The sequence below is a fragment of the Tupaia chinensis genome, unplaced genomic scaffold, assembly GCF_000334495.1.
Source record: "Tupaia chinensis unplaced genomic scaffold, TupChi_1.0 Scaffold144247_1, whole genome shotgun sequence".
In the NCBI taxonomy this organism is placed as follows: Eukaryota; Metazoa; Chordata; class Mammalia; order Scandentia; family Tupaiidae; genus Tupaia; species Tupaia belangeri.
In genome coordinates, this window is record NW_006204105.1 from 1,291,502 (window position 1) to 1,304,520 (window position 13,019).

General features: G+C 40.8%; 1 protein-coding gene across 1 annotated transcript in view; it reads left to right on the forward strand.

Moving 5' to 3' along the window:
• Positions 1–1,294: 1,294 nt before the first annotated feature.
• The window catches only part of HMGCS2 (3-hydroxy-3-methylglutaryl-CoA synthase 2), a 29,351-nt gene continuing 17,626 nt past the window's right edge, over positions 1,295–13,019 (forward strand). The window contains exons 1-2 of the mRNA XM_006166294.3: positions 1,295–1,496; positions 7,716–8,170. Of these exons, the coding sequence (XP_006166356.1) occupies positions 1,396–1,496; positions 7,716–8,170 (556 nt within the window). The 5' untranslated portion in view covers positions 1,295–1,395. The remainder of the gene's footprint in view (positions 1,497–7,715; positions 8,171–13,019) is intronic.

A 13,019-nucleotide genomic window follows, 5' to 3' on the forward strand; every position in this document is an offset into this window, starting at 1 on the left:
TAGCAAAAACCTCTCAAAAAAAAAAAAAAAAAAAGATGATGGAAGACTGAGGAGTCCTCAACTTTGGGAGGAACCACTCTGGCTCTTCTCTGGGTGCTAAACAGTTATATTAGATGAAGTATAGGGTTCGGAAGTAACTGAATAAACTAATGACTGAATGCATGATCCTCACAGAAGATAAAGATTGCCACTAGAGAGCAGACAGTTTCATTTATAAGTTGGATGGTGGGAACCTTTTCTACTAAGTAAAAGAACAAGACAAACAGACAAGAATCTAGAGTGAAAAGACATAGGTGAGCTGCCAATCTGCAACTTACTAGACGTCAGTCTTTGGGAAAATCTACCTTTCTACATACGCTCATTTGTAAAGCAAACATTTCCTCTTTAAAATAACTTGACCTTTAAATGACAGTCACCTCTTTGGGATTCCTGTATCTCTATTGCAGTAATTGCATCCCACTTGGAAATTGTGTCAAGTTGGGCAAATATAAGGGTAGGCAATACAGATTGGGATCAGCAGGTGATGTAGTGGTTAAGGCGCTGGGTCCCACATGGGCGACCACAGTTTGAGTCCCACTCCTGTTGACTTGAAACTCACTCTTGTGTGTGTGCGACTATATAGGCAGCTCTTAATATTCTACCAGCAGCCCTTTGCCCATGTGTCAATATGCACTCCCAATTTCTTGAGGAGATACTATGAAAAGATTCACTCCTGAGGCTGGCAAGTTGTGCCATGGTTAAGGCACTGAAATTCCAAATGGCCGATCATGGTCTGAGTCTCAAACCTGGTGATTTGCTTTCTCATTCTCCTTCTCTTTCTCTTTATCTTTCTGTGGTCAAACTGAAGAATAATAATGATAAATAAAATTAATGGTAGTTCTAAAAAAATTTTTTTAAAAAAGAAAAGATTCATTCCCTTTGGTTTTGAAAGATGTTTCATATAATGCATAATACACTACAATAATAACAGCTCACACTGTGGAGAGAATTAGGTATTACCAAATGAGAGTAACTCAGATGAGGAGCCGGATAGGCCAGGTGAGGTTATCTTGGGATACCTTACAACAAGACACATCTAAACCTCCCTCCTCAAGTGGGTAGGGAGAAATAAAGCTGCCACAAGAGCTAAGAAAGGAAAAAACAGAACCAGCCATTCCCACACATGCCCTGGAGCAGAGCAGGTGTGTACATATTACAGAGACGATGTTTTCCTTTGACTCGCCCATGTTCTGAGTGAGACCTTTAGCCTACTTTTAGAAGCAGTCTGAGCCTTGATAAACGAGGGTGGAGCTTCCAGAGACGGGAGTCTCAGGGATCTATAAAGCCCAACCAGGCATCTCTGGGCATCTTTCCCAAGAGCTGTGAACTGCTGGCTTTCTGCTTACTCCTGTGGAAATGCAGCGACTGTTGACTCCAGTGAAGCGGGTCCTGCAAGTGAAAAGAGTAATGCAGGCCTCTTGCATGCCTACTCGCCTGCTCCCAGCAGCCCACCAAAGGTGAGTCATGTCATTCCAAAGATCTGTATCCCAGAGCCAGTAAAAGATGGGCAGAGTCTGCCAGAGGGGGAAACTCTCTAGAATCCCAGCAGAAAGTTGAAAGGTTTGTGCATAGCCTCAGACAAGCAAGTTAACTCTTGTGGCCTCAGATACTTCATCTCTGAACAGATAGGACATTCCAGCTACCAAACAGGAGGACCCTGAATCTCTGACACATGCTGTATTAACGGACAGAGTAGTAGAAATATCCACTCTCTCCTTCCTACCACTGTTCCCATCTTTATCCCAACCCTGCCAAGACCCTCAGGTTTCAGCACCAACTGCAGTGTTAGTAAAAAGCAGTGGCTTTAAGGCACTGCAGCAAGATGCAAAATAAGCTGTTTCTCCTGTGCTCCAATTTCTGAAAGGGGGAATGAAAGATAAAGAGTGTGTGCTTGTTTATCTGCCTGTATGTTTGTGAACATGCACTGCTTGTGTGAGGACTCACACACTCCTTTTCTTTGTAAACACCTCCTTGGTCTGACCCAAGTGCTTGCAGTCCCCCTGCAATATAATGGTAACATAACTGTAGTTAGTGCTTGGGACTCCCAGCCACCCATGTGTTGTTGTCTGGCCCCTAAGCCATCCACTACAGCTTAGGACTAGACTTTTTTACTTCTATTTGTACTCTATAGTTTATTAATACAGAATAATTAGAAAAATGCTTTTGATTTAGTATCCGTCCTTACTTTCTACCTAGGAAACCTGGGTGAATAGATGCATGTGATTGGGGATGGTGCTCTTTAGCCTTCTTATTTTCTTCATGGTTCTATTATCATTTACACTCTTCCCACTCCGTCAAACCACTGTGTTTACAGATCGAATGTCCCAGCTCAGAGTTTAATCTGTTTCAGTATTTGTGAGGAAAGAATTGGCATAGGTTTGCTTATTTCAATGATAAACCCTTGGTCACCAGCCAAGAGACAAACCTCAGTCCTCATCAGTATCCTATCTTTAAGTTCAAACTTGTGATCATCATTGTCATTTATTTCTCTTTCGATGTATGTTACAACCTTAGATTTCTAACTGACAAGTGAAGGAAGAAGTTAACCCCATTTTCCATGGTTTGACCTAATATTAAAAATGTTCCTGAGACCAGCAGATGATGTAGAGGTTAAGGTGCTGGATCCCACATGGTCGACCACAGTTTGAGTCCCACACCTGTTGACTTGAAACTCACTCTTGTGTATGTGCGTGCATGCCCAAAATCCTGAGAGGAGACTGGAGAAGGGATTGAGGAGGGGCCATCCCTCTGGGGGAGGGGGGGTGATGTCTCACTTTCTGTCTCTTTGGTGAGTGCACACATCTATAACAAAAATCTCTCTCTCAAAAAAATAATAAAATAAATAAATAAATACTGGGCCAGCCTGTGACCTGGTAGTTAAGGGATCTGGATTTCACATGACCAACCATGGTTCAAGTCCTTTATCTAGTACCTCAAGAAACATACCAGGCACATGTGCCCATGTGTCCAAAATCCCAATAAGAGGGAGAGATGGAGAAGAAGGTATTGCAGCATGACTATTCCCCTTTGGGGGTGCTCTTTCCTCTCCCTCTCTTTTTCTCTCCCTGTGATGAGCACACACATCTGGTAAATTTTTTTTTTAATGTTCTTTATGGGAAACCTTTTCTTTATAGGTCTATCATCTCTAACTCAATCTTTTTACTCTCTAGATCCAACTTAGGATGCAGATTAAATAGAAGTATCTGCTTCACTGCTTTTAGAATTAAGAATGATGCCCTCCACTTTCTACTCTTCTCACTCATATACTGTCTCCCTACATCCCTATATACCCACCTTTTCAGGTTCCCTTACTTATTCAATCACCCCCTACCATGGTCACTGCTCTTTTTTTCCCCTCTAATTCTTCATCAGCAGAAGCTTCTTCATCTATCAAGTTTGATGTAGCCTCTTCCATAAAGTTTCTCCTGATCCCCCTGTCTCTCTAAATGGAAATATCTGCTGTCTTTGAACTCATGTAGGAATTTGCCCATGTTTCTCATGTGGCTCTTACCACATTCTGCCCTGCTGTTGTTTTTATATATATATAAAAAATCATTCCTCACACTGGTCAAGGAGTTCCTCAAGAAACTTGCCTCCTCTCTTCTTTTTCCAATCCCTTCACTCCAATAGTATTTCCCCAGCACAATGCCTGGCATGCAACAGTTAATTTTGAAACACAATGAAGGAGGCAAGGTGGAATGAAGGTGGTATGTGTTCTTGAACCAGAAAACACCAGAAAAAAAATGGTTTTTTAATCTATTTTTTCCTTCAGCTTTTTGCCTTAGAGCATGTGGGCTCACCAGAGAGAGAAAAAGAGAAAGTAAGAGGGAAAATGAGAAAACATACCCCAAGGGGAGTGGCCACACCACAATCTCTTCTCCATTCTCCTCTCAGTACTCTGGGCATGCATGCACACACACCGGCATGCTTTCCAAGCCACCAGGTTCAGAACTCAAAACACGGTTGATTATGTGGGAGTCCAAGTGGTTTAATCACCATGCTACCTACTGGCCCCCAGAACAAAACATTTTTAAAACTGAAGTAATTATTAAGCAAAAGCACACAATTAAAAGGATGTTCATTATTGTAATAGTCTAATGCTTGGAACCTCTACAGATTAACTTTTATCCAGCCTCTGGAATCCATTTCCAGAAATAGCTTCCTACCAAGATAGTTTTAAAAAGTCACCAAGATTGGTTCTTGGGACCTCTTTTTGCAACCTTAGATTCCTAACCAACCAGTGAGGTTAGAAGAAGGCAGAGTGAGAATAAGGCTAAAGGAGAAGCCATCCGGCTATCAGGACCAGGCACTGGCTAACCATTAGCTCCTAGGTTTCAAGGAGGCACCTCCATAAATATTTGAGAGTACAAACTCCAGTTATTTGGAGGGTAAATTTCAAACTTCTCTTGTCAGATACTGATGAACAGTTAGAAGTTTATCTCACTACCAAGTGATCACAAGAACAACTTCTATTCTTAGAAGTGGCCTTCCTGATGGGAAAAATGGAGCTACCAAAGGTCTAGCATCCTGAAGATGATTGACAGAATCATTCAATCTAAGTTAATGGTTCCTGTGGCACAGAGCTAAATTTACAAGCCTATATCCATGACAGTGAAAGAACGAAATATTCCTAACTCATGAAAAACTATGAAGTTACATCACTTCATAATGTGTTCTTTAAGTTCAATATTTGTGAAATGAAGATTGAGAGGAGTGACACAGCAGTAACACCATGCTCTGTGATTCTCACCCACATGGGAAGGCTTTGGGTTCAGATCTAGAGATCCCCTCGAACACACTGGGCAGACACATGCCCATGATCTAGGCTGGCTGGAGTTGGGGAGGGGGAGATTATGGCTTAAAGACTCTGACAAGGGCGTCTGTTTCTTTGTCTCTGTCTCTCGATCTCTCTGTCTCTCACTCAGGGAAGAAATAAATAAATGAAAAAGTGAAGAATGTCACTACAGTGACCAGATTTCGGGTATTTTCATATGCAAGCATGGGGAAGGTGGACTCAGTGAGTTCTGTACTTGTAACTGAGGATAAACTCCAGATTTTCACTGGGAATATTAGAGTCAGGGTTGAAGACAAGGGGATGGGTCCAGAACAGAGATATCACTTTCTTCTTCTACTAACTCCTCCTTCATTTTCTCTCTGTCCCCATTTCTAATAGTGCCTCCTGCCCTTTGTGTTCTACTATGTACCAGTCCTTAAAGAGTTTATGGAAAATGTGTATTAGACAAACTGTGAATTAATTTTGATTAGTTTTGCACCAAAATAACTAATAATGCAATTCCATTGCCATGAACTTTTTGAAGTAACCCCCTATTAGGCTATATTTACCTTCTCTATTATGTTGTACTCTCTTTGCGGGCACAAAGGATGTCTTATTCAGTATTGTATACCCGGACCAGTGTTATGTTGAGCATGCTCAATAAATTTTAGGGAGACCCAATCAGAAAAAGCAGATAGAATTAAACCAAGCAACAAACATATTTTAAAAGTAGAAAAAAAGTGAATATGGGGGCCATCAGGTGGAGTAGTGATTAAAGAGCTGGACTCCCACGTGGTCACCCGCAGTTTGAGTCCCAGATCTGGCGGCTTGAAACACCCCAGCCACGTGTGCATGTGTGCCCAAAATCCTGAGTGGAGAATGGAAGAGAAGGGATTGTGGTGTGGCCACCTCCACTGGGGTATGATGCTTTGCTTTCTGTCTCTATCTCTCTGGTAAGCACTAGCACCCTACAGCAAAAACTCACAAAAAAATAAAAATAAAAAAAGGTGAATATGTTCTTATGTAGATAAAAGAAAGGAGGAGAAAAGAAACTAATGAGAGGTACATTTGTAAAATGAATGAATGCTTTAAATGTATGTCCTATATGACTTTACGACACACATAGAAGTAAACTATATGACAATAATGGTTCAAAGGGATGGGGAAGATAAATGAAGTTTACTTTAAGTAAGGTCTTTTTAGAAGTACTCATTTTAGTGGGACTAGCAGTTAGCATAATGGCTATGTCGCTGGACTCACATGTAGTTGACCCCGGTTCGTGTCCCAGACCCGGTGGCTTAAACTCACGCCAGGCGCATGTACATGTGTGCCCAAGATCCCCAGAGGAGAATGGAGGAGAAGGGATTGCGGCATGGCCATCCCCCCTGGGGAGAGTGATTTCTCGCTTTCTATCTCTTTGTTTCTCTGTCTGTCTGGCGAGCGCACACACCCTATAAAACCTCTCCAAAAAAAAAAAAAAGAAGTACTAATTTTAGTAAGATTATAATAAGTTGAGTAGGCATATTGAAATCTCTAGGGTCACCACTTTAAAAAATATTTAAAAAGAGGAAATAAAATGGAATAATAAATATTTGCTAAATCAAAAAGAATATAGGAAAACAAAAATTTTAAAAAAAGAAAATATGAAACGAATCAAAACAAATAGTGAGGGACCAACAGGTGGTGTGGTAGTTAAGGTATTGGACTCTCACATGGTCAACAGTGGTTTGATTCCTGGACCTGGTGGCTTTCTCTCTCTCTCTCTCTCTCTCATTATTTAAAAATAATGATAACAAATAAATTAAATTAAATTAAATAATTCCTTAAAAAAGCAAATAGTGAGATGGTAGAGTTAATTCCAACTATATTAGTAATTATAATACATATATGGACTAAGTACTCCAATTAAAACATGACCATTTAAAAATTGTTTACAAAATTTTAAAGATTCATGGGACCAGCAGTTAGCATAATGGCTATGTTGCTGGACTCCCACGTAGTCGACTGTGGTTCACATCCCGGACCCAATGGCTTAAACTCACACCGGGCGCATGTGTGTGCGTGCCCAAGATCCCGAGAGGAAAATGGAGGAGAAGGGATTGCAGCGTGGCCATCCCCCCTGGGGGGGGTGATTTCTCACTTTCTGTCTCTCTGTCACTCTGTCTGTCTGGTGAGCACACGCGCCCTATAGCAAAAACCTCTCCAAAAAAAAAGAAAGAAAAGAAAAAAGAAAAAATTTTTTTAAAGATTCAGCTATATACTGTTTATAAGAGATGTATGTTAAATTTAAAGAGTCTGAGATGTTGAAAGTGTAAAAGGACAGAAAAAGCTATACCATGCGAACAGTAATCAAAAAACTATATTAACATCAAGAAAAATAGACTTTATGGCAAAGATGCAAAAGGACATTTAATAAAGATAAAAGGGTCAATTCAACAGAAAGGTATAATAATGCCAGATTTGTAGTCATCCGATAACATTGCTTTAAGATTTAAACAGTACTCAGCTTTGGATGGTTCAATTGATTTATTATTTTTGCTTTATTATGGTGCAAAAGTGATACACCTTCAGTAGAAATTGCACCTCAAATTTGAGATATTTAACTCTATTATAAAATAGACTTTGTGTTAAATGATTTTGCTTAACTAGAGGCTAATGTAAGTGTTCCAAGCATATTTAAGGTAGTAGAGGCTATGTTATGATGTTTGGTAAGTTAAGTTCAGTATTAAATGTATTGTTTACTTACAACAGTTTTAATAGGTTTACCAGGACATAACCCTTTTGTAGAAGATTATCTAGTTAAATTGTATTGAAAATGAATTTCTTAATTACTATATTACCATATTTTGAGGAAACTATCTATAGACTACTAGTGGAATTATGATGGTTACCGCCACCACAGATTTTCTACAGTTCCTGCCATCCCGTTGGCCAAAACAGATACTTGGCCAAAGGACGTGGGCATCCTTGCCTTGGAGGTCTACTTCCCAGCCCAATATGTGGACCAAACTGACCTGGAGAAGTATAACAAGGTAGAAGCAGGAAGGTATACGGTGGGCTTGGGCCAAACCCATATGGGCTTCTGCTCAGTCCAAGAGGACATCAACTCCCTGTGCCTGACTGTGGTACAAAGGCTGATGGAACGTATACAGCTCCCGTGGGACTCTGTGGGCCGGCTGGAAGTGGGCACGGAGACCATCATCGACAAGTCCAAGGCTGTCAAAACAGTGCTCATGGAACTCTTCCAGGACTCAGGCAACACTGACATTGAAGGCATAGATACTACCAATGCCTGCTATGGTGGTACTGCCTCCCTCTTCAATGCTGCCAACTGGATGGAGTCCAGCTCCTGGGATGGTATGTACTGCCAGGGGCCTTATGTAAGAAATGAACTGGGGTGGAGATGGATGATGGCTTAGCAGTAAAATGTGGCCCTCTGTGGGGATGGCCCACATGGGCAGGTTCTGGGGTTATGTCCAAAGACCTCCCTGAGTACCCTGGTCATGCACTTGCCCATGACCTACGCATGGCTAAAACTGGGGTGAATTGCAATGTCAAGATCCTGTGAGGGATGTCTCTTTCCCACATAGAAAATAAATAAATAAATATAAACTTTTTTAAAAATGAGAAAGGGGGCCAGTCAGTGGTGTAGTGGTTAAGGTGCTAGACTCCCACATGGCTGACTGTGTAGCTCAAGTCTCAGACCCGCAGCTTTAAAACCACACCAGGCATATGTGCATGCATGCCCAAAATCCCAAGAGGAGAGAAAGGATTGTGGTACAGCCACCTCCCCAGGGGGCTCTTTCTCACTTTTCCTCTCTCTCTTTCTCTGTCTCTCTCCAGTGAGCTCAAGTGTCCTATAGCAAATTTTAAAATGAAAGAGAGAAAGAAAGGACAAGTTGAAGGCCAAAAATTTTTTAGAGGTTTTTACCTTAGGGTACATGTGCTCACCTGAGAGAGACAGAGACAGTGAGAGGGAAAGTGAGAAATCATGGCCACGCCACCATCGCTTCTCCTACAGTCTCCTCCCAGGATCTTGGGCACACATGCACACACATCCAGCATGATTTTCAAGCTACTGGGTCTGGGACTCGAACTGCAGTCAACCATTTGGGAGTCTAGCGACACAGGCATTATGCCACCTGCTGGCCCCTAGAGGCCAAATCTTATCAGTTTTGCTTCTCAGTTCCCCAGGTGGCTGCATCCAGGAAGAGAAGGACACTTATTCACACAGTTGTAGCTATCATCCAACAACCATGGGGAGAACTACTGCTTAGACTGGAATAGCGTTGTGCAGTTAATTAGGTAGCATGTTCGCATAGCCATTCGTTCAGTTCTTACAACAGCTTGCGAGGAGGGGGTGTTGTTTCTGACCTATGGACAGGAAAAATGGAATCTCTGATAGTTTACACAGAGTAAGCAACAGAAACAAGACTCCAAACCAAACCCAAAGTATTTTCCATTTTTCTGTACTTGCTTCTTTTAAAAATTGTTTTAAGTCTCTGAGAGAGATATTGGTGATGTTGAAATATTTATACAAGTTTAATTGTTAAGGAGAAAACACCCTAGTAGAAATATGCCCAGAGAATCACTGAATAGACTTGTTACATAGAATATTTTTACTTTCTTTCTTGCCTGTCTCCTAGAATATTCTTTTTTGATTAACATATTGATGTTACCTTATGTCTTACTTATATTTTCTTTCTCCTTCTGCTATATTAGAGGGATATTCTATTCAGATTATTCTTTTCTGTTGTGATGGTCAGAAAAGGTCCAAGAGAAACAGTGTAAGATGAGAGTTAGAAACCTTAGCTCTGTCAATAATTGTTGATAAATTCCTTACCATCAATTCTTTTTTTTTTCACATTGTTTTATTTCATTTTCTCTTATACATTCAATCACATTATTTAACTTGGAATACTATTCAGCCATAAAAAAAAACCCTAGCTTTTGACAGGAAGTGGATGAATATGAAAGATTCACCATCAATTCTTTGAGCCTCAGAGTTCTTACTTGCCTATCAGCCTCATAGGGCTAGTAAGAAGATTGAATTATATATATATATAAAAAATTGTTTACAAAATTTTAAAGATTCATGGGACCAGCAGTTAGCATAATGGCTATGTTGCTGGACTCCCACGTAGTCGACTGTGGTTCACATCCCGGACCCAATGGCTTAAACTCACACCGGGCGCATGTGTGTGCGTGCCCAAGATCCCGAGAGGAAAATGGAGGAGAAGGGATTGCAGCGTGGCCATCCCCCCTGGGGGGGGTGATTTCTCACTTTCTGTCTCTCTGTCACTCTGTCTGTCTGGTGAGCACACGCGCCCTATAGCAAAAACCTCTCCAAAAAAAAAGAAAGAAAAGAAAAAAGAAAAAATTTTTTTAAAGATTCAGCTATATACTGTTTATAAGAGATGTATGTTAAATTTAAAGAGTCTGAGATGTTGAAAGTGTAAAAGGACAGAAAAAGCTATACCATGCGAACAGTAATCAAAAAACTATATTAACATCAAGAAAAATAGACTTTATGGCAAAGATGCAAAAGGACATTTAATAAAGATAAAAGGGTCAATTCAACAGAAAGGTATAATAATGCCAGATTTGTAGTCATCCGATAACATTGCTTTAAGATTTAAACAGTACTCAGCTTTGGATGGTTCAATTGATTTATTATTTTTGCTTTATTATGGTGCAAAAGTGATACACCTTCAGTAGAAATTGCACCTCAAATTTGAGATATTTAACTCTATTATAAAATAGACTTTGTGTTAAATGATTTTGCTTAACTAGAGGCTAATGTAAGTGTTCCAAGCATATTTAAGGTAGTAGAGGCTATGTTATGATGTTTGGTAAGTTAAGTTCAGTATTAAATGTATTGTTTACTTACAACAGTTTTAATAGGTTTACCAGGACATAACCCTTTTGTAGAAGATTATCTAGTTAAATTGTATTGAAAATGAATTTCTTAATTACTATATTACCATATTTTGAGGAAACTATCTATAGACTACTAGTGGAATTATGATGGTTACCGCCACCACAGATTTTCTACAGTTCCTGCCATCCCGTTGGCCAAAACAGATACTTGGCCAAAGGACGTGGGCATCCTTGCCTTGGAGGTCTACTTCCCAGCCCAATATGTGGACCAAACTGACCTGGAGAAGTATAACAAGGTAGAAGCAGGAAGGTATACGGTGGGCTTGGGCCAAACCCATATGGGCTTCTGCTCAGTCCAAGAGGACATCAACTCCCTGTGCCTGACTGTGGTACAAAGGCTGATGGAACGTATACAGCTCCCGTGGGACTCTGTGGGCCGGCTGGAAGTGGGCACGGAGACCATCATCGACAAGTCCAAGGCTGTCAAAACAGTGCTCATGGAACTCTTCCAGGACTCAGGCAACACTGACATTGAAGGCATAGATACTACCAATGCCTGCTATGGTGGTACTGCCTCCCTCTTCAATGCTGCCAACTGGATGGAGTCCAGCTCCTGGGATGGTATGTACTGCCAGGGGCCTTATGTAAGAAATGAACTGGGGTGGAGATGGATGATGGCTTAGCAGTAAAATGTGGCCCTCTGTGGGGATGGCCCACATGGGCAGGTTCTGGGGTTATGTCCAAAGACCTCCCTGAGTACCCTGGTCATGCACTTGCCCATGACCTACGCATGGCTAAAACTGGGGTGAATTGCAATGTCAAGATCCTGTGAGGGATGTCTCTTTCCCACATAGAAAATAAATAAATAAATATAAACTTTTTTAAAAATGAGAAAGGGGGCCAGTCAGTGGTGTAGTGGTTAAGGTGCTAGACTCCCACATGGCTGACTGTGTAGCTCAAGTCTCAGACCCGCAGCTTTAAAACCACACCAGGCATATGTGCATGCATGCCCAAAATCCCAAGAGGAGAGAAAGGATTGTGGTACAGCCACCTCCCCAGGGGGCTCTTTCTCACTTTTCCTCTCTCTCTTTCTCTGTCTCTCTCCAGTGAGCTCAAGTGTCCTATAGCAAATTTTAAAATGAAAGAGAGAAAGAAAGGACAAGTTGAAGGCCAAAAATTTTTTAGAGGTTTTTACCTTAGGGTACATGTGCTCACCTGAGAGAGACAGAGACAGTGAGAGGGAAAGTGAGAAATCATGGCCACGCCACCATCGCTTCTCCTACAGTCTCCTCCCAGGATCTTGGGCACACATGCACACACATCCAGCATGATTTTCAAGCTACTGGGTCTGGGACTCGAACTGCAGTCAACCATTTGGGAGTCTAGCGACACAGGCATTATGCCACCTGCTGGCCCCTAGAGGCCAAATCTTATCAGTTTTGCTTCTCAGTTCCCCAGGTGGCTGCATCCAGGAAGAGAAGGACACTTATTCACACAGTTGTAGCTATCATCCAACAACCATGGGGAGAACTACTGCTTAGACTGGAATAGCGTTGTGCAGTTAATTAGGTAGCATGTTCGCATAGCCATTCGTTCAGTTCTTACAACAGCTTGCGAGGAGGGGGTGTTGTTTCTGACCTATGGACAGGAAAAATGGAATCTCTGATAGTTTACACAGAGTAAGCAACAGAAACAAGACTCCAAACCAAACCCAAAGTATTTTCCATTTTTCTGTACTTGCTTCTTTTAAAAATTGTTTTAAGTCTCTGAGAGAGATATTGGTGATGTTGAAATATTTATACAAGTTTAATTGTTAAGGAGAAAACACCCTAGTAGAAATATGCCCAGAGAATCACTGAATAGACTTGTTACATAGAATATTTTTACTTTCTTTCTTGCCTGTCTCCTAGAATATTCTTTTTTGATTAACATATTGATGTTACCTTATGTCTTACTTATATTTTCTTTCTCCTTCTGCTATATTAGAGGGATATTCTATTCAGATTATTCTTTTCTGTTGTGATGGTCAGAAAAGGTCCAAGAGAAACAGTGTAAGATGAGAGTTAGAAACCTTAGCTCTGTCAATAATTGTTGATAAATTCCTTACCATCAATTCTTTTTTTTTTCACATTGTTTTATTTCATTTTCTCTTATACATTCAATCACATTTATTAACTTGGAATACTATTCAGCCATAAAAAAAAACCCTAGCTTTTGACAGGAAGTGGATGAATATGAAAGATTCACCATCAATTCTTTGAGCCTCAGAGTTCTTACTTGCCTATCAGCCTCATAGGGCTAGTAAGAAGATTGAATTATATATATA